Here is a 19,210-nt window from a genome sequence, read left to right on the forward strand (position 1 = left end):
AAACCAACCAACTTCACCTACTCATCTACAGGATACATATTTTGATTCTCCTTCAATACAAACATCCCCATCATCATCGGTGGGATGTCTGTCAGACACACAGGACCAACTACAGGAGCCACATTCTCCTCCTGAAGACCTTACATACCCAAAATTCATAGAAAAAATGGGTACAATTCTACATTTAGAGGTCCAAAAAGAAGCAGACCCTAGAGCAGAAACTCTTGGGCTTCTAAAGATATTTGATACTCAGGTGGAACCAACATCTCTTCCACCACAAGAAATCCTACACTCCGTATTACAAAAATCCTGGGAAACGCCTTATACAACTGCAGCTGTTTCCAAGAAAACAGACATTAAATTTCGTATGAAGAAAGCATCACTATACACTCTACCACAATTGCCTCACGCATCAGTCGTAGTAGAGTCGGCATTGCAAAGGTTCAAGAAAACAAAATTGCACACTGCTTTTCCCCCAGGGAAAGACAATAAATATTTGGATGAATTTGGTAGGAAAATATACCATAATTCAATGTTAACGGCAAGAATTATGCAACATCAGTTCTACATGGTGCAATATCTGTATGAGTGTATGCAAGCTATGAAAGGTATACATTCCTCAGTAGCGGAACAAATACCTCAGCCTCTTCATGATATGGAAGAATGTTCTCGACATCTATTGAGATCAATCTATGAAGCACATGAAACGTCATCCAGAGCGTCTGCTGCAGCTATTGCAGCCCGTAGACTAGCATGGTTACGTTCAAGTTCCATAAGAGATGACTTGCATGTAAAACTAACGAACCTCCCATGCACGGGAGATAATTTGTTTGGAGAAAAGTTCCAGGACGCAGTAAGTAAATTAAAAGAGGAAGCTCTAGCAGTACAATCTCTAACATCAAATCCTATTTACTCGACTACACGTCGTTATGTGGGGTCTACCCGTAGACAATCATATGGCAGAAGACCCTATAGATCGTATCAATCTTTTCGTACGCAGCCATACCCTGCCTACCAACGTCCTGCTCCACAAAACAATACCTCAAATCAACGAAGAGGTAAACCACGTAACCAAAGGCAACAGGCACAACAGCAGACTACTGCTGCAAAGCCAACCTCATCTTTTTAGTTATTCAGCCGCCACCACAACATCAAACTCCTCCAGGCAGAATTTGTGTTTGCCTGAAAGTCTGGGAAACAATAACATCAGATCAATGGGTACTGGAGATAGTACGTCAAGGCTACCAACTCCAAATTGTAACAAAACCCATCTTGCCTCATCTTTCCACACTCAAGATTTACAATTCCCATCCACAACTGGGGGAGGAAATTGCTTTACTTTGCAAACAACAAGCAATTCGACAAATCCACCCACACCCCAAACTAGCAGCATTTTATTCCCCGTACTTCCTCATACCCAAGAAGTCTGGAGGCCTTCGCCCCATACTAGACCTAAGGGAGTTGAACAAATTTCTCACCAAGGAGAAATTCAAAATGGTATCGTTGAAGTCAATTCTTCCTCTCATTCAAACCAACGATTGGATGTGCTCCATCGATCTGAAGGATGCTTACACGCACATTCCAATCCATCCATCCTCGTGGCGTTACCTGTGCTTTCGCTACAGACATCAACACTACCAGTACAAAGTTCTTCCCTTTGGACTATCGGCTGCACCCAGAGTTTTCACCAAATGCATGATAGTGGTGGTGGCTCATCTCAGGAAACAAGGTATAACCATCTTTCCATACCTGGACGATTGGCTAATAATAGCCTCAACTCCGAATATCTTACAAGATCACCTCAATCGTGTGATACTTTGCTTACAACAACTAGGGTTGGTGATAAATTTTCAGAAATCACATCTACAACCAACACAGCAGTTACAGTTCATAGGCGCATGCCTGGACACTACGTGCAACAGGGCATACCTCCCAGACGACAGAATATCACATTTCCGTCAACTTCTGCACAACTTGAAACATACTCAGAGGCCGTCAGCAAGACAAGTCCTGGTAATTTTGGGCCACATGGCAGCGGCGAATTTCATGGTGCCCAACACCAGGCTACACATGAGACGCCTACAATGGGGTCTGAAACGACAGTGGAAACAGCATTCACAACCATTGACGCAAAAAGTATTGCTGACTGCAGAAATGAAAAAGATATAGCATGGTGGCTCCTAGACTCCACCATGTCCAAGGGAGCACTGTTCAGCCCCCCTCCTCACAATGCAGTCCTAACCACAGATGCATCTCGCAAGGGATGGGGTGCACACCTCGAGACTTACGAAACCCAAGGGTTATGGACACTCTCAGAACAGAATCTACAAATAAATCTACTGGAACTCAGAGCGATTCGCAATGCATTACGAGTCTTCCAAGACCACCTGAAGGGACGCAGGGTCATGATCTACACAGACAACCAAGTAGCGATGTTTTACATCAACAAACAAGGAGGGTCCGGTTCATGGCCCCTCTGCAAAGAGACCCTGACAATCTTCGAACATGCTCACAAAAATTGCATACACCTACAAGCAACTTACCTACCAGGAGTTGCAAACACAAGAGCGGACAGGCTAAGCCGCATCTTTCATCCCCACGAATGGACACTCAACTCAGAAGTAGTCCAGGACATATTTCTACAGTGGGGGACACCTTCCATAGATCTCTTTGCAACAGAGATCAATTCTCAAGTTTCCCAATTCTGCTCGATAAGGCCAAGCCAATTCAGGATTGCTCAAGATGCCTTCCTCATGCCGTGGACGACAGGCCTTCTGTATGCCTTTCCTCCCATACCTCTCATAACAAGAACAATTCAGAAGTGCATAGCGGACAAAGCTCAACTGATACTCATAGCCCCAGCATGGCCGAGGCAACCATGGTACAGTTTCCTACTTCGACTATCCATCAAGGATCCAATTCTATTACCGAATCGTCAAGATCTTCTCAGCCAAGATCAAGGAACACTTCTACACCCGCTACACTCATCTCTACACTTAACAGCTTGGAGATTGAGAGGCTCCTCCTGACAGAACAAGGAGTTTCCACTTCAGCACAATTCATCTTGTTACAATCAAGAAAATTCTCAACCAGGAAAAATTATAGCTATAAATGGAAACGCTACTCTACCTGGTGCACTTCCAAAGGTGTACCGCCATTGGACTGCTCCCCGGAATTGCTCATTGATTATCTTCATTCTCTATATGTAGTTGGACTAGCAACATCATCCATCAGAGTTCATCTCAGCGCCATAGGCGCCTATCATAGACCAATCAATGACATTCCTATATCCAATCACCCATTATTGACTCGTTTCATAAAGGGGTTAACACACATTCGTCCTCCGGTATCCAAACCTCCAGTCCCTTGGAACCTCAACATAGTTCTGGAACAGCTCATGCTTTCTCCATTTGAACCTATGGACTCAGTACACATGAAATACCTCACTTGGAAGGTGGTATTCCTGGTTGCAGTAACATCAGCACGAAGAGTTAGTGAGTTACAAGCTTTGGTCCACTATCCTCCATACTTACAATTTCATCAACAAAAGGTAGTTCTACGAACTCACCCATCCTTCCTACCAAAGGTAGTTACCCCATTCCATCTCAATCAGTCAATGGAATTACCAATATTTTTCCCTAAACCTCATGCAAACGATAGGGAAAAGCTACTGCACACATTGGATTGTAAAAGAGCCTTAACACACTACAAAGAAAGGACGAACTCGGACTCCCGTGTTTCTCAACTCTTTGTTTCCTACGACCCGAAGGCTCCTGGACAACCAGTAGCCAAACGCACCATCTCCAGTTGGATAGCGCAATGCATCAAATTCTGCTATGACAAGCAGAATTTACATTTACAATCTACTCCTAAAGCTCACCAAGTCAGAGCAGTAGCAACATCCTTAGCACACCTGAAGAATGTGCAACCCATTGACATTTGTAAGGCAGCTACATGGTCATCACTGCATACCTTCACATCTCATTACTGCCTTGACCAGCAAGCAACTACGGATGCGAAGATAGGGCAAGCAATACTGCACTCTCTATCCTCCTGTCCACAGTGACTGCCACACTGTCAATGATCACGTCCAACCACATATATCATATATGAAGTGATCGGGAGCTTTGGACTCCCATGACAGCATGGCTAATTCAGCCCTGCTATCGACGGGAAAAAGCAAGTTTGCTTACCGTAAACGATGTTTCCGTAGATAGCAGGATGAATTAGCCATGCTGACCCACCCTCCTCCCTGGCAGTCACCTAGTCTTCGACTACACTACAGCTTAATTACAGACTGAGGAGAGTCCGTTACTTTCCTGCGCGGGAACATACGCGCAGCCGCAGAGAGCAAAGCTCTGTTCTCTGCTTTGACAAGCTCCGCCTCCCGGGCCTGATTGACAGATCCCATGACAGCATGGCTAATTCATCCTGCTATCTACGGAAACATCGTTTACGGTAAGCAAACTTGCTTCTTTTTAAGTTTATTTTTCTTGATTGACTGCTATTTTAATTATTTAATATTATGTGATGTGTCTGCTTTTTTTGAAATATTTTATTGGTGTTTGGAGAATTTTTAATAGTTTTTATGAGTTTTTAATTGTTGGATGTTATTCTGTTCATAGTTGTTGTGAAACATTTATTCTGCTTATTAGTATAGTTTTACAATTATTTCTGTGTGGGGATCTATAGCTGCTTGCTAGTTCTGTTTTCCTAATAAGAGGTGTATTGGTTTTTAGGGCCTGATTTAATATTTGTAGTGTTGCCTTTTCATAGATAGGGTTGCTCCTGTTTGAGTGTATTCCATAATACAGGTGTAACTGTGTGTGGATTAGTTTATGTGCATTACTACAGATCCTGGGAGTATGTTAGGTCGGTTCTGTGTCTGTTACAGAGATATTTTACTAGCATGTAAGTGTTTTATCAGTCTTATTTGTTGCGTTTTCTCAAGAGGACATGCATTGGTGGTAAACTGCTGTCTTTTCATAAGTAGGGCTATTGAGCCTGAAAGTAGAAGGAGTTTGAGTTGCTGTTACCGAGATGACACCAGAACCAGAACATCTTTTTTGTAGGGTGAGTTGTATGGGGAATGTCATAATTCTGCTTTACATCCATTATTGTGGGTCAGGGGGGTTCCCGTGGATGCAAACTGTACATTTACATCTAGCCCTGTGACGATCATGGGTCAGTGCGTCACGCATGTGAGAACCATCTGTCAGGTGTGTCCTGACAGAAAAAAGGTTGAGAAGCACTGTCTTAACCTACTTGACCTTTTACAAACCTGTCTTACACGTGTATTCCATTTTATTTTAAATTGTTATGCATGTCTTATTGTAAACCGCATAGATCAATTACCAAATTGAATTAGCGGTATATATGAACTTTAAATAAATAAATAAATAAATAAATAAATAAAACACAGGCGGCTCCTGTCCTATGCCCACTGAACTACCTCCCCCTGCCAATGAACCAGTTAGGGGAGCTCCAAAGTCAGGCAACCCTTCTGGGAGCTCTTTTCCTCAGGCTGGGAAGAGCCGGGCTTAGTAAAATCAGACATAAGAACATAAGAAAATGCCATACTGGGTCAGACCAAGGGTCCATCAAGCCCAGCATCCTGTTTCCAACAGTGGCCAATCCAGGCCATAAGAACCTGGCAAGTACCCAAAAACTAAGTCTATTCCATGTAACCATTGCTAATGGCAGTGGCTATTCTCTAAGTGAACTTAATAGCAGGTAATGGACTTCTCCTCCAAGAACTTATCCAATCCTTTTTTAAACACAGCTTTACTAACTGCACTAACCACATCCTCTGGCAACAAATTCCAGAGTTTAATTGTGCGTTGAGTAAAAAAGAACTTTCTCTGATTAGTTTTAAATGTGCCCCATGCTAACTTCATGGAGTGCCCCCTAGTCTTTCTACTATCCGAAAGAGTAAATAACCGATTCACATCTACCCGTTCTAGACCTCTCATGATTTTAAACACCTCTATCATATCCCCCCTCAGTCGTCTCTTCTCCAAGATGAAAAGTCCTAACCTCTTTAGTCTTTCCTCATAGGGGAGCTGTTCCATTCCCCTTATCATTTTGGTAGCCCTTCTCTGTACCTTCTCCATCACAATTATATCTTTTTTGAGATGCGGCGACCAGAATTGTACACAGTATTCAAGGTGCGGTCTCAAAGCAATGCTGACACAAGTTAGAGGGAATGCCAGGCTGAGATGCCTGAATCTGACAAGCAATACAGACAGTAATGCGCTTTAGACTGATGGCGCCTATAGCAAAGAAACCCAACAGTACACTGTAATAAGCATCTGAGGAGTGCGTCCAGCTGTATTCTGACTGCAAAAAACTAGGTGTCCAAAATTTAAGTGCTCCAAACTGTCTTGATGGGCGTCCAAAGACTGGGCTCCCATGATTGCACGCAGACATAAGCACGTGTGAATGAGCGCACAGATAGACACACCTAACCAACTGGATGTCCAACCAGGCACCCAACTAGGTGCACAAATTGGATGCACACCTGGGTACAGTCAGACGCACTCACACGAACCGACGGAGAGCAGCCTAATGTGCAGGAAAAGGCGCATGAAATACTGCCGTGGCCTACCATGTGGCAAACAAGAAAAGCCTGAGAGCGGGGCCTAGGCAAAAGGCTGATCAACCTGCTAGGCTGCCCACATCTCCCAAACTCCCCTAGAGGTGGGAACGAACATCGGATTGGTGCGCTGAGCACAGACTGAAGGAGAGAGGAATCTTTATAAAAATGCTCCTCCTCTGATTATAATATTTTTTTTACTCTACCTGAGCTCAGCCCATCCTGGCTGAGTACAGAACTGGTCTCCGGTTATGGCTGGGGGGGGGGGCATACACTTTCACTACCGTGCTTGGCTTCCTGACTCTCTGCCTTTCAGCTTTTTTTTTTTTTTTTTTTAACAGCTAAGTCCACACTAGCTGAAAAACAGCTACCAGACCAAGGCACTCATCTGAGGGAGGGATCCAAGGATATCACCTCAGAAATTCTTGACTGAGGAAGGGACCATAAGGTATTACCATAGGAGAGCAGGGCGAATTAAAATTCCTTCTTTCCTCCTTCTAAGACTTAAAGCAATCCCTAGTAGGGAAATGCACGTCCACCATCTGCTGGAGATGGAGGATACTGGCAGACTGTCACTGCAGGGATATATATACCAAGCTTTGCTCCATTTTCATCTGCTGGTAGAGGTGCGTAATTTAAGCTGGAGGAGATCCAAGATGGCTGATCAGTAGACAGCAGCGTTTGGATCTCCCTCAGGCCAATTGCCTTATTTTTTCATTCTGGGTCACAAAAGGAAGCCTATGTCTGGACCTATCCCCACAATCCACCCGAAATCTCCTCTAATGAGCCCGATGGATGCCCACGTTGTCAGCAACTGATCCACACCAGGGACTTAGCTGTTGGAGAGTGAGGGAGAGGAATTTCAGCTTCCTTCTCTCCCAGGATCATTGTCACCTTTCAGCCCGGCGTAGAGAACACCGCCCAGTAATCCTACCACTGTTAAAACCTCCCAAGAGCCATTAGGTGCGTCGGCAGATGAAGTAGTCGGGCTGGCAACACCCACGGGGATTGGAGCGGAAGGTCATATGATGAGTCCTGCGAGTGTTTCAGGACTACTGGGTGAAGAAATGGTTGGAGATGGTAGACTGGGGAGAGATGGAGCTTCTGACTGCAGTGACCTGAGTTTCAATTACTTTCTCAGCCATCTTTTTTGATAAGATTTTTTTTTTTCCTTGAAAGCAATTTGGGATGCCATTGTAGATCTTGAAAATTCAATATCCCAGCAGCTGTCTCCTCTAGTCCAGAACTATACTGGTTTGGAAAGGCGAGTTCAGGCTACAACAAATACCACAACAGATTAGGGTCAACAGCTTGTATCTGTTCGATCAGAAATAAATGTTATTTAAACTACTCAAGAGACCATTATTAAAGAAAATTTAACTTTTGCTTTGAAAATGGAACATTTTGAAAACACCGTTAGAAGTAAAAACCTCAGGTTTATAAACTTTCCCACATTGCCTTTGGTGTTTCTAAGAGAGATGTTTAGGAGGTATCTTATTGGGATTCTTCATGTTCCTGAGAACACTATTCCGCCAGTCTCCAAAATATTTTATTTGCCATCTTTTAAGAGGAATTCAGATGGAGTACAGGGAGATGCACATGTGCCTTTGTAACCTTCTGATGGCGCTATATGGGATGTATCTGCTTTACTCTAAACTTCAGATTCAGCATTGGCTGTCCCTGCTATGCTTATAGACTGGCTACTAAAATAATTTTTTCAACCTAGATTTGAAACTTTTCTACATTTGAAAGTGAAGGTGTTTCCTGACCTCTCTAAACAGACTCAGAAAAGACAAAATGTCTTCTCAATGGTTCCAGGTTTCAACAAGTAGGGAGTAGTTTCTCTCTTAAGTTCCCCTGTAAATGTTTGATTAAATATCAAAATAATTCCTATAATTTTTTTGTGCCTCCACAATTGGCCCAATTCTTGTGAAACAAAAATTAAGATTGTGAGCTCCTCCGGAAGCCCCCAGCCTTGAATCTAAGCATATGTTGTAGGCTTGCTCAATACTGATTATTTTCCTTCTTTTTGTAGTGTATTAAATTACCTTGAGTTGTGTATTGGATCTCCCGTTTGAGGACCTGGACTGGTAAATTGAAAAGGCCATGAACTGATATTTTTTTTCCCTCATGTATTCGTATTTAATTTCAATTTCCTATTTTTTTCTTTCAAGATATAATGTCTTGCTATATCTGAAAATGCATAAAGTTAAAAAAAAAAAAAGTAATTTAAAAAATGATGAAAACTATTTCAGCTTGCATTTCCCACTTACATCTAAGTAGAGCGGCAGGAGGAGCTTCCGTTTTTATTTTTTTGTTTGATGTTTTGCCAGTCTGTCATTTTAGTTTATGATTATGAATGTTTTTAACTTTCTGTCTAGAACTGCTGTTTTATGGCAGCATAGACCCATCTTAAATAAATAAAACCCATGGGATGGCACATAGCTTCAAGTCCAACCAATCCTCTGTTAATTTTCTCTATGTAAATGAACTTTCTTTTGTCAAGTTATCTTATAAGTTAATAACTATTACACCAGACCCCTTGACTCCCTTATATCATCGATCGTTATGCTCCTAGTTGATTTTATACTTTATCGTTTATCAGATAATCTGTTGTACTGTAAAGCACTTTGCTGAGTTATTGTTATCTGTAAACCGAGGTGATGTGCCACGGTATATAAAAATCTTTAAATAAATAAATGTTTTTCTTTCTACATCCGGCCTATTACATTGCAGGATGTGTTGTCCTCGTTTCCCTGTTAAAAGCAGAAATCAGAGTCAATTCCTCAAAGGTATAAATAATGTAAAAGAATTATATGTATTCTAGAGGAAGAATGTTGCAGAGCAAGTAGTTGTATGAGGCTCCAAGGGGGTAGAGGAAATATTTATTCACAGAAGTGGTGGTGGTTGCATGGATCAGTCTTCCAGTGTGATGGCGAGATCTCAATCCCGTAATAGAATTTCAGAAAGCCTGGGAGTAAGGACAGAGGATCTTTAGCTATGGGAGGTTGAGGGGTAAAGCCTGGGATCTGTAGCTCTGGTGAGCATAGGGGCAAAGCACAGAGGAACCTTAATTGTGAAGAAGTGAGGGATAAGTCAGATCAGAGTCAGCAAGGAGGGAAATTGGGCAGAGATTCAATGGGCCTGGTTGTCCTATTCAATGTTTCTGTATGGAAAAGAACTGAAAATCCAATTTGGTTCAGCCTCATCCTGCAGTCAGCCGGTACTACACAAGTGTCTGGAGCACATCAGGCATTTGGAGTAGCATTTCATCTTGTACTAAACTCAGGAGAGCAACAAGTTTTAGCACACAAATATATAAAGAAAAGACAAGCTAAACATTAGTAAAGAGTTATTTATAATATATTTCATCTTGAATCAGAAGAAAATGCAACTTGGCATTTAAAAAATAACTGTTAGTGACTGAAAAACATTCCATTCATCTTCATTACAAATAGGAAATTTTTAAAGGCATTATAAAACTTTTCAAAATACCTTTCATGTATCCATGTAAATATATATACACAATACAATCTATACAATCACATCAGAACATTGATACAAAAAATAAATAGGCCCCTATAGGAATCTGCGTACTGTTAGATTAGTTCCAGAGAGAAACCCCCAACGCAATGCGTGAGAGCTGGATTGTTCAGTAGTCTCATTTTATATTAGACCATTGTGCAATCAAGACATTTCCTGAATGGAGAGAGTATTGTGTGTTAAAAGCAGTACAAAATTCAAAAATTACTATAGCTCAAAATACTCCAAAACAGGGCACATATTTTAGCCATCACAAAAAGGAAGTTCACTAGTTTTTGAACATCAAATAAAGGGAGAGTGCAGGGCAATAAAGGGGAATAGATGAGCAGTGCTGCTATCTGTAGAAAGTGATTTCTGACTGTGTTCTTGGAACAATATTCACTGATGCCTGCTCAATGCCGCCATGGTGAAGAGAGCACATGGACCAGCATTCCCATCTCCCCTGTATCATGCCTGGAACATTTTAGTACGAAATGTGAAATAAAAACAGCAGGATGACAGACCTCTCAAAAATTTAAACATGGCCTGAACTACCTGACGAGAGACCACCCTGAAGCTTCTGTGCATGAGGGTTAGCACACGATTGCACCAGATCACCCTGACACCACATGCAAGTTACCAACTCACGCGTGATCAAAAGAACATTTCTGCTCAGGTGATCTGGTGATTCCTGTAAACTCCAAGGGCAGCCTTTTGCAAACTGCGTCTGTTTTGAAGATGCTTCCATAGTTTTAGTATTTTTTCACATGGCACTTGTAATTGAATCCAACAGAACCGCAATCATGGCCAGAACTGCTATCATTGCAAAACAGTATTCAAAATGTCCCGACGTCTGATCTTACTGCAGGCAAGTTCCCCCTTAGAAATATTTTTAAATGGGGAGGAGCAAAATAAAAGGGTATATTCTGTAAAACTCTGCAGCAATGTTTTCCAAGGCACAGCCACTTTCACCCCCTTTTAAAGGAACAGTGCACTTTAACAGCTGCTTATCCTCCTCATAATTCTGTTCCCGCTATTGGGAACAGTGGTAGCTGATGTTGGTATCCAGTTGTCATTCTTACACATTTACACTGACAAAAAATAAAGGAGAAACCACACTGCATAGATTCAATGAATCAAAACCAAAAAACAGTGTCAGTTCTAATCACATTTAACCATAACAAATTAATTATATATATATATAATTATATATATAAGCATCAAGCCTGGAGCTTCACCATGGTTTTCTTAAGTGAAAGACTCCACTCCATGTCATCATATGCCAGTCTTTTTATAATTGTGTACCTTTAGAAAAGTGCAATAATTAAACTCACAAAAAGGTTTGAAGAGCTTCTCAAAAATCAGGAGACAAAGAAGTTTTGAAACATCAGTGATGGGACTTGCTATGCTTTTAATATATTTTGGACTTATTGGATCCTCCAGACATGGAAGCAACATGGGATCCATAAAGTCTAGAGGCAGTCAATAAAGAGTGGGTGGCTCGCAGGAATGACTGCTACTGCCTGGAGATAAATATCCTTATTCAATAAACATACACACGATTAATGAGACTCCAACATTGCTCTAAGCTTCAACGGCAAGAGGAAATGTGGAAAAAAGGATTTGCATTCACAAAAAAGCAGGGAGTAGCTTGCTTGTTACGGCGGTTACTACCCCAAACCAAATAAGCCTGATACTTCACTTTCAATGAATATCCAGCATAGCTCTCTGCTTCAACGGCAGGGGAGAAAGTCTGATACTTCATTTTCAATGCATATCCAGCATAGCTCTCTGCTTCAACGGCAGGGGGAATGAAGAAAAGTGGATCTATATACAGACAACCAACAAGGACTGAATTACATAGTCTGGGTAAACAAATAAGCATGGGTGTAGCTTGCTTATTGCGGCGGTTACTACCACTAGCTAATTAAGCTAGATATTTCACTTAGATGCAGTTCCAACACTGCTCTCTACATTAATGGTGGGGGTGGAAGGGAAATAGAACCAAAAGGTTACTAAGAGCCAAGAGAAACAGATAAGTATGAGAAAAAAAAGTGCGAAGCTTGCTGGGCAGACTGGATGGGCCATTTGGTCTTCTGCTGTCATTTCTATGTTTCTATGAAATTCTGCAAAAGTTAAGTAACCTGTTCGTTGACTGACACAGGCACCAAATTTAGAATGAAGTCTTTTGCAGTAGTGTGAATTGATTGTCTTCAAAAGTGAAACTTTTTAACAAGACACGCTTTTTTAGAAGCTCTTCAAATGTTTTTTGTGAGTTTAATTATTGCACTTTTCTACAGGTACACATGTATAAAGACTGGCATATGATGACATGGGGTGGTCTTTCACTTAAATTCAAGGTTTGATGCCTTTACATATATACATTTTTTCATTTTTGTTGTTTATGCTTAAATGTGATTGACACTGACATTTACATTGAAACATTGTTAATAAACAATATGCCTTTATGCCACCATACCTTGTTGTGTATGAAAAGCATTGAGGCAGAGTGCCAATTTCTCTTCTCCAGTTAAGCCCAGGATGGAGGGGGGATGTTGGTAAACTGCTTATTGATTTTTATTCCACTTTTTCAGGTACTGCAGGTATTTCCCTAGCCCCAGAGGGCTCACAATCTAAGTTTGTACCTGAGGCAATGGACTTGTCCAAGGTCACAAAGAACAGTGGGACTCAAACCCTGGTCTCCTGGGTCATAGCCACTGCTCTAACCACTAGGCCACTCCTCCACTACTTTTTGCTTTCTTCTATTCTGCAAATGTCCAATTAATTGTTCAGTGTGGATTACAATGAAACATTCATAAACTACTAAAACAAATCATAACGTTAAGACAAACAAAATTAGATTAGATACAGACTTAAGCCTGTTCACTGTCACCAATTGGCTGTGCAGTGTTCATCACTGCCCTACTACAGAGGGAAGACTAGATTAGCCTACCTAGTTACTACATAATTTGTATTTGTGATGCACTCAGTCTAAAGCATCAAAACAGCAGCTTTCTGTTCTCATCTGCCAGGAAGACCCATAGTGCTTGTAAAACTCATGGGTCTGAAGACCTCTTTGGAAGATTTGCAGGAGATATGCATGCATACAGTGAAAGTGTATCATAGTAAATGCCACATCGGTCCATCCAACGTGCCGAGCTCACACTCATCCACTTTAGGCAGATGCGCATATGAAGTCCCAAATTCAACCCAACAGCAGCTCCCTCCTCCCCCAGGTCTCCTAACCTGACCTCTCACGCCTTTTCTCCTATCTGTCCCAAGCACGCCCAAAATTTGTTTGCAATGGCCTACTCTATTGCTTTCTTGGAGCCCTAATAAATCAAACCCCTGCAGTTTAGGATTGAGGTTCCAGAGCCTTCTTGGAAGCAAGTGCAGTCATATCACTGCTGCTCTCTGCAGGTTACTCCAGTGCTTCATATACAAAAATTACACTGATAGGAAAGGTGTAACTACTCTGGGGCAGCAGGCACCTTACACCACAGCAAACGTCAAAGCATCAGGAGCTAGAACCATTGCAGTAACTGATTTTACTACTTATATTTTAATAAAACAAATTTACCATCAAATGATGCTGCAGAATCATGAAGGACTGATCAAATTCAACACTCAATTCGCACTACTAGGAAACTTATTGCCATGCTCAAAAAAAGGTACGTTTCAGTAAAGTTGTCTTTGAGTCATCCCTTTGAATTATTTGGTATGGTTAAATCACCATCCCCGGGATTTATAGCGGAACGATGAGTTGTGGGAAAAAAAAAGGGTGATTGTGTGAAGTCGGCTGCATCGTGGCAGTGTATTTTCGCCCGCTGTGGTTGCACGCGCGTTGCACACTATCGCTCCCATAGTGACCCTGCAAAAGGTATAGTTATTTCCAACATTATTGCCTGCAGCCCAACTGGGCCCAAAATGTTTTAAACCCCACCCTAACCCATCCCCTTTCCCTCATTTAAATTTTAGCATCGCGACGTGGTAGTTATCGCATTTTGATAAATGACCCTGTTAGTATTTTCTGAGTGTTCATTAGACGTCAGGTTTTTGCTGATTATTGTGCGGGTAAAGTTGATGCTCTGACCTGGTAATAGATTCAGGGTCATGACACATACTGAAAAGCATCCTATTGTATACTAAGGAGACTGATAGAGTTTTGAGTCTATGTGACCATTTGATTCTTGTGCAGGTAAAGTTGATGCTCTGGGAGATGGGATTGGAAGCTCAGGGTCATGACACATACTGAAAAGCATCCTATTGTATACTAAGGAGACTGATAGAGTTTTGGGTCTATGTGACCATTTGATTCTTGTCCTGCGTGGGTCTTTTGTCAGGCTGAAGATGTTTTCCTGCCACCACTGCTTACATTAATCAGTCACTGAGTGAAGGAGTGTCCCTTAATGCATTAAAAAAAAACATAATTCTAAGACCCGTGCCAAAGAGGGGCAATCTATCATCTGATCTCTGTTCTAGTTATAGGCCCATTTCAAATTTCCCTATGCTAGTTAAACCCTTGGAAGAAGTGGTTCTGATTCAGCTTACTCAATTTCTTAAATCATGAAGTTTTGAGCCCACACCAAAATGGGCTCAGTCGTGACCAAATTGCAGACTCTTTTCATATCTGTATTGGGGATTTCTTTGTGTTGTGAATTAGATCACAGTTAAGCTGTGACTGCAGTTTTTCCTAGACCATTTATTTATTTAATCATTTTATATACTGTCGTTCCATGTATAGATCACAACGGTTTATAAGATGACATTCATAGTTATAAATTCAACAGACAAAGCGAATGGTTACGATGTTGGTAATCATATGTAGATATTAATTTCCATGAATTTAAAGAGGGTTTCTCGGGCAAATGAAATTACGACAAGTACATAAGGCTAGGAATGTTGGTAATCACAAATAAAATGGTAGTTTTCACATCTTAGTCTGTGGGTTGTTTGAGAATCATACATTCTCTCATTTGATTTATTCTTCATGCTGTGATTATCATTTGTCTTGGTCTTTTGTGGGTTTGTATATTCTGAGTTTTAAGTTAAATTATAAAAGTGTTTATGAATAGCTATGTTTTTAATTTCTTTCTATCTGGTAAGATACGTAGAGTTTCCAGTAGAGAATTCCAGAGCTTTGGACCCACTATGGAGAATACTCAATCTCTTCTTTGCATCAAACGTATAGTAAGAATAGTCAGGAGTGCTTTTTTTGGGATCTTAGTGTTCATTTATGGTTGTAGGGCTGTAGTGTCACTAATAGTCCAGCATTATTTGAATGAATATCATTATTACTTTATAGTATATTCTGGATTGTACTGGTAACCAATGCAGTGCTATCAGCGAGGGTGTAATGTGATCATAATACCTGGATCCTGTTAATCTTGCTGCAGCATTCTCTAATAGTTGTAGTGCTTTTAAGTGACTTGCTGGAAGGCCTAGAAATAAGCAGTTACAGTAGTCAAGGTTAGAGAATATTAGAAATTGTAGTACGAAAGTCCATCAAGGTTAATAGTGGTTGTAACCTTTGTACTGTATGCAGCTTAGCGTACCTGTCAATTTCCTGATGTGCATTTTCATTGTGAGGTTCTCATCTAGCTGTACACTTAAATCCCGAACTTGATCGGAGGGATTAGTTTGAAAGTATTTTGTTAGCCAGACTTCACCGGTTGGGGACGGGAGGTGGTGCTCATAGCTGGTTTGCTTCTCATTTACTCAATACATTAGGACTGGTTAAATTAATTCTTCCAGGCATATTCTAAAAAATGGCTCTGCCCTTTCCATCACTTTATTTGATATTTACCTACAGCCAAGTTGCCATATTCTGGATGGGTTCTCTATTTTCTATAAAATATGGGTTGATATACAGCTGTTTCAACCTGTGCAGGAAGACCTCAGTATAACGTTCATTCAGTTGCTAAATATTTGTCAGATTCATAGTTAACTGATTTTCCCTCAAGTAAGAACGAACCTCTGACAAAGACTGAAGCTATGTGGGTTTCTTAAGCTGGTCTTAAAAATTCATGGTTCTGCTTTGCCATTTGTTGAATTGGTTAGAGATTTGGCATTTCAGACTTAAAATTACAAAGCTCAAATTAAGTCCGTGGTGAAATTTTTTTTTTATATAAATAGCGGATGCTACACCATCTGAAATATTTCATTGATAGAGATGATTTCAGAACAGTGGTGCAGACTTTTGTACTAACAGATTACTGTAAAGCTCTGCTTATTGGCTTGCCAAACTGTCGCATTCAAGCTTTGCAGGTTTTGCAAAATTCTGCAGCAAGGCACTGAGAGGAGATTTGCAGGAGCATGTTACCCCTACGCTGAAGCAGCTGTATTGGCTACCCACTGGGCAGCGGATAAGGTTTAAACTGCTAGTCCTAGCTTATAAGGCCCTAAATAACGTTGGACCAAGTTACTTGGCAGGTTTAATTGGAGTTCATATTCCAACCCATTGTTTACAGTTGGAAGAGGGTTTATTGTTAGTCTGTCTGTCAAACAAGTACATTGGAAAGAGACACGCATGCGGACCTTTTCTGTTATATCGGCCTTGTGTTGTGGAATAGCTTGCCTAAGGAGTTCAATACTCTGCAGATTATAAACTGTTTCACAACCTTTTAAAGTTGGGGCAGTTCCAGGAAGCCTGTGATTAAGCATGGATGACTCATTTTTATATTACCGAACGTGTTTTTACTCAGCAGGCTGTTCTAATGTTATACCTACAGTATACGAATATAATCTGCTTTGAAATGTCTGAAAGGAGAAATATAAATCAAATAAAAAGTGTGTGCTGTGATTTTTTTCTTACATTTTTTAGTAACTTGTGTTAATTGTATGGTTACTTTATTGTTTGTTTTATTGTAAGACTGATTTTAATGTTTTTTTTATGAGCAACGTAGAAGGACTGGTTTGGGTGAGGCAGAATATAAAGTATTATAAACAAATAAACACAACCTTGGCCCATATTTAGAAAGCCAGGGAGAAGCCAAGCAAAGCAATAGGAAGGAAAGCGATAGAACACTTATGTCTGCTGTGCAAACAACTTGGAACTTTACAGGATACAACTGGCAATCAGACCCTTTATATGATAACCATGTCAGCGATAATTAACCCCCTTCAGAGAATTACTTTACAACTCTTTTCCCAAAGGTTACTGCATGCACATGCATTGATCTGGAAGACACAAACAAAAAGTATTTTCCTTACGGCTGTGAAGCTTCCTGAAATTTCACAAAGCTTTAGCTGAAAATACGGAAGATTTTAGGCCAAAGGCGAATGCTTATAAACCACAGAGCAGCAGAAATGATATGCAAATTACAGCAATAGGATTAATTGATCTTGCTGCTATCACTGCTGCTGTACATGGTTGTAAACTGTTAGAAGTGATGATTTAGAAAATTTGCCCACACTGGGATATCATGACATTTCTTATGAATTTTGAAAAATGGGAGAAAAGTGGAAAACAGCAGCATCTGAACTGAATGAGAACATTACAGTGGTTGCTGGAAAGCTGCACAATTGCAATGTGAACATTCTTTATTTCAATGTATTTCAAGAAGAAAGTTATGAGAAAAAAATCTGTCAAAAAGGCAGGCAGCCAAGATACCATCTTCTCTGTTTGTTAATCACCAAATTTCTTTCAAAGTGCTTTGGAGCTGCATTTTCTAATTTGAAATATAAATGAATTAAGGAGCAGAATGTAAGTGAATTTTACGGGAATGTGCAGGCATAAATCAGGAGATACAGCCTTGTTCACTCCTTACTACGTTTTAAGCTTGTAATTTAATAGCCTTTAGAATAGTCGCTGGAGTAGCACAGGGCCACTTGGACTGAAGAGATGACCAGCATCTCTCACATGTAACCCTCCGTTTATAGAGAAACAATGCGCATCATAAATATGGCTTAGTTCTAAGCCCCCATGGCAGGAGGATGACTATGGGTAGTGTAAGTAATCTTCCACACCAGACAGACAGACATTGGGAACACTGGCACACATACCCAGCTCACCCACTGCCTATGCTGGTTAGGGCTGAATACAATAAATATCATTCAACCTGTTCCCAGACCCTGCATCATAATGAGTGGAGGAATTCTGATAACTGAACAGCCAGCACTTAAGAGCTCCTGCTAGTTATAAGTGGAAGTCTACCTGTCGCAGTGTATGCTACCTATGCTGGGTGTGGAGCTTGGATCCAAGGTGCAATGCATGGCATTCAGTGTCCTGTACTGTGCAGGTCCCAGCTGCATGTCACACGGCGACAGACGGCCAGCCTGTGCGTGGAAGCCATCATGTTGCCCATAGGGCAACTTGGGCCTCTGGTGATATTTCACCCGGTATGTGTCAGTCATACAGCTGTCCACTGAGAAATATGTAGTTGGCGAAATACTCTCATTTGCACCTGGTGAGCCAGAACTATCTGGTGCTGCTCGAGGATCATAAAATAAAGAGCCAGGCAACTCTGCTTTGTGAATGAAGGAGTCAGCCGTGTGAAAGGTGTCTCTGAAGTGCCAGTCTGTAGCAGCAGCAGCAGCAGCAGCCGCCCTTTGTGACAGTATCTCTCTGGGTGCATACTCCTCTGCTCCAGGACCTCTGCTCCTGTAGTTCTTTGGAGGCAGAGGGGGCGGTAGGCTGTGGCTGGAGGGTTCTGGCACCCCAGAGGTCTCAGCTCTGACAAATATCGGAGTGATTCGTTGGTCACTGAAGGAAAACTGCAGCCCGTTTACTTCAGATGCATCCAATGGAAGCCCTGCTTTTGATGCTGGGGTCCTTGTCTTAGGATACTGCATGTGGGAAAAGGGAGCACAGTCGATGTCCTCAGTATAGCAGAAGCTTGAGTTACCGTGAGTGGGCAATGACGGACTTATCCTTAGGGATGGATCCGAGCGGTTCTGCTTTTCATGCCACCTGCTCATCTGCATTTCCCTCCTAACGCTGTCAGAGAAGGCTGCATTCTGATCCAATGAAGAGAAAACTATCCTGGATGAATCTGGCAACTCTGACCTATAAAGGTAAACAAGAGAAAGCGTGTGAGTAAACAGACTGAGCAGCAAAACCTAGTTTGCTTTTTCCCCCCCCCCAGTGGAAGG

General features: G+C 41.4%; 1 protein-coding gene across 2 annotated transcripts in view; it reads right to left on the bottom strand.

Annotated features, from left to right (window-relative positions):
- Positions 1 to 12,116: 12,116 nt before the first annotated feature.
- Positions 12,117 to 19,210, bottom strand: part of USP53 (ubiquitin specific peptidase 53) — a 213,866-nt gene continuing 206,772 nt past the window's right edge. For both annotated transcript variants that reach the window (XM_029607059.1, XM_029606209.1), the window contains exon 15: positions 12,117 to 19,124. In XM_029607059.1, the coding sequence (XP_029462919.1) occupies positions 18,269 to 19,124 (856 nt within the window). In that variant the 3' untranslated portion in view covers positions 12,117 to 18,268. The remainder of the gene's footprint in view (positions 19,125 to 19,210) is intronic.

This window comes from Rhinatrema bivittatum, chromosome 1 (assembly GCF_901001135.1).
Source record: "Rhinatrema bivittatum chromosome 1, aRhiBiv1.1, whole genome shotgun sequence".
Lineage (NCBI taxonomy): Eukaryota > Metazoa > Chordata > Amphibia > Gymnophiona > Rhinatrematidae > Rhinatrema > Rhinatrema bivittatum.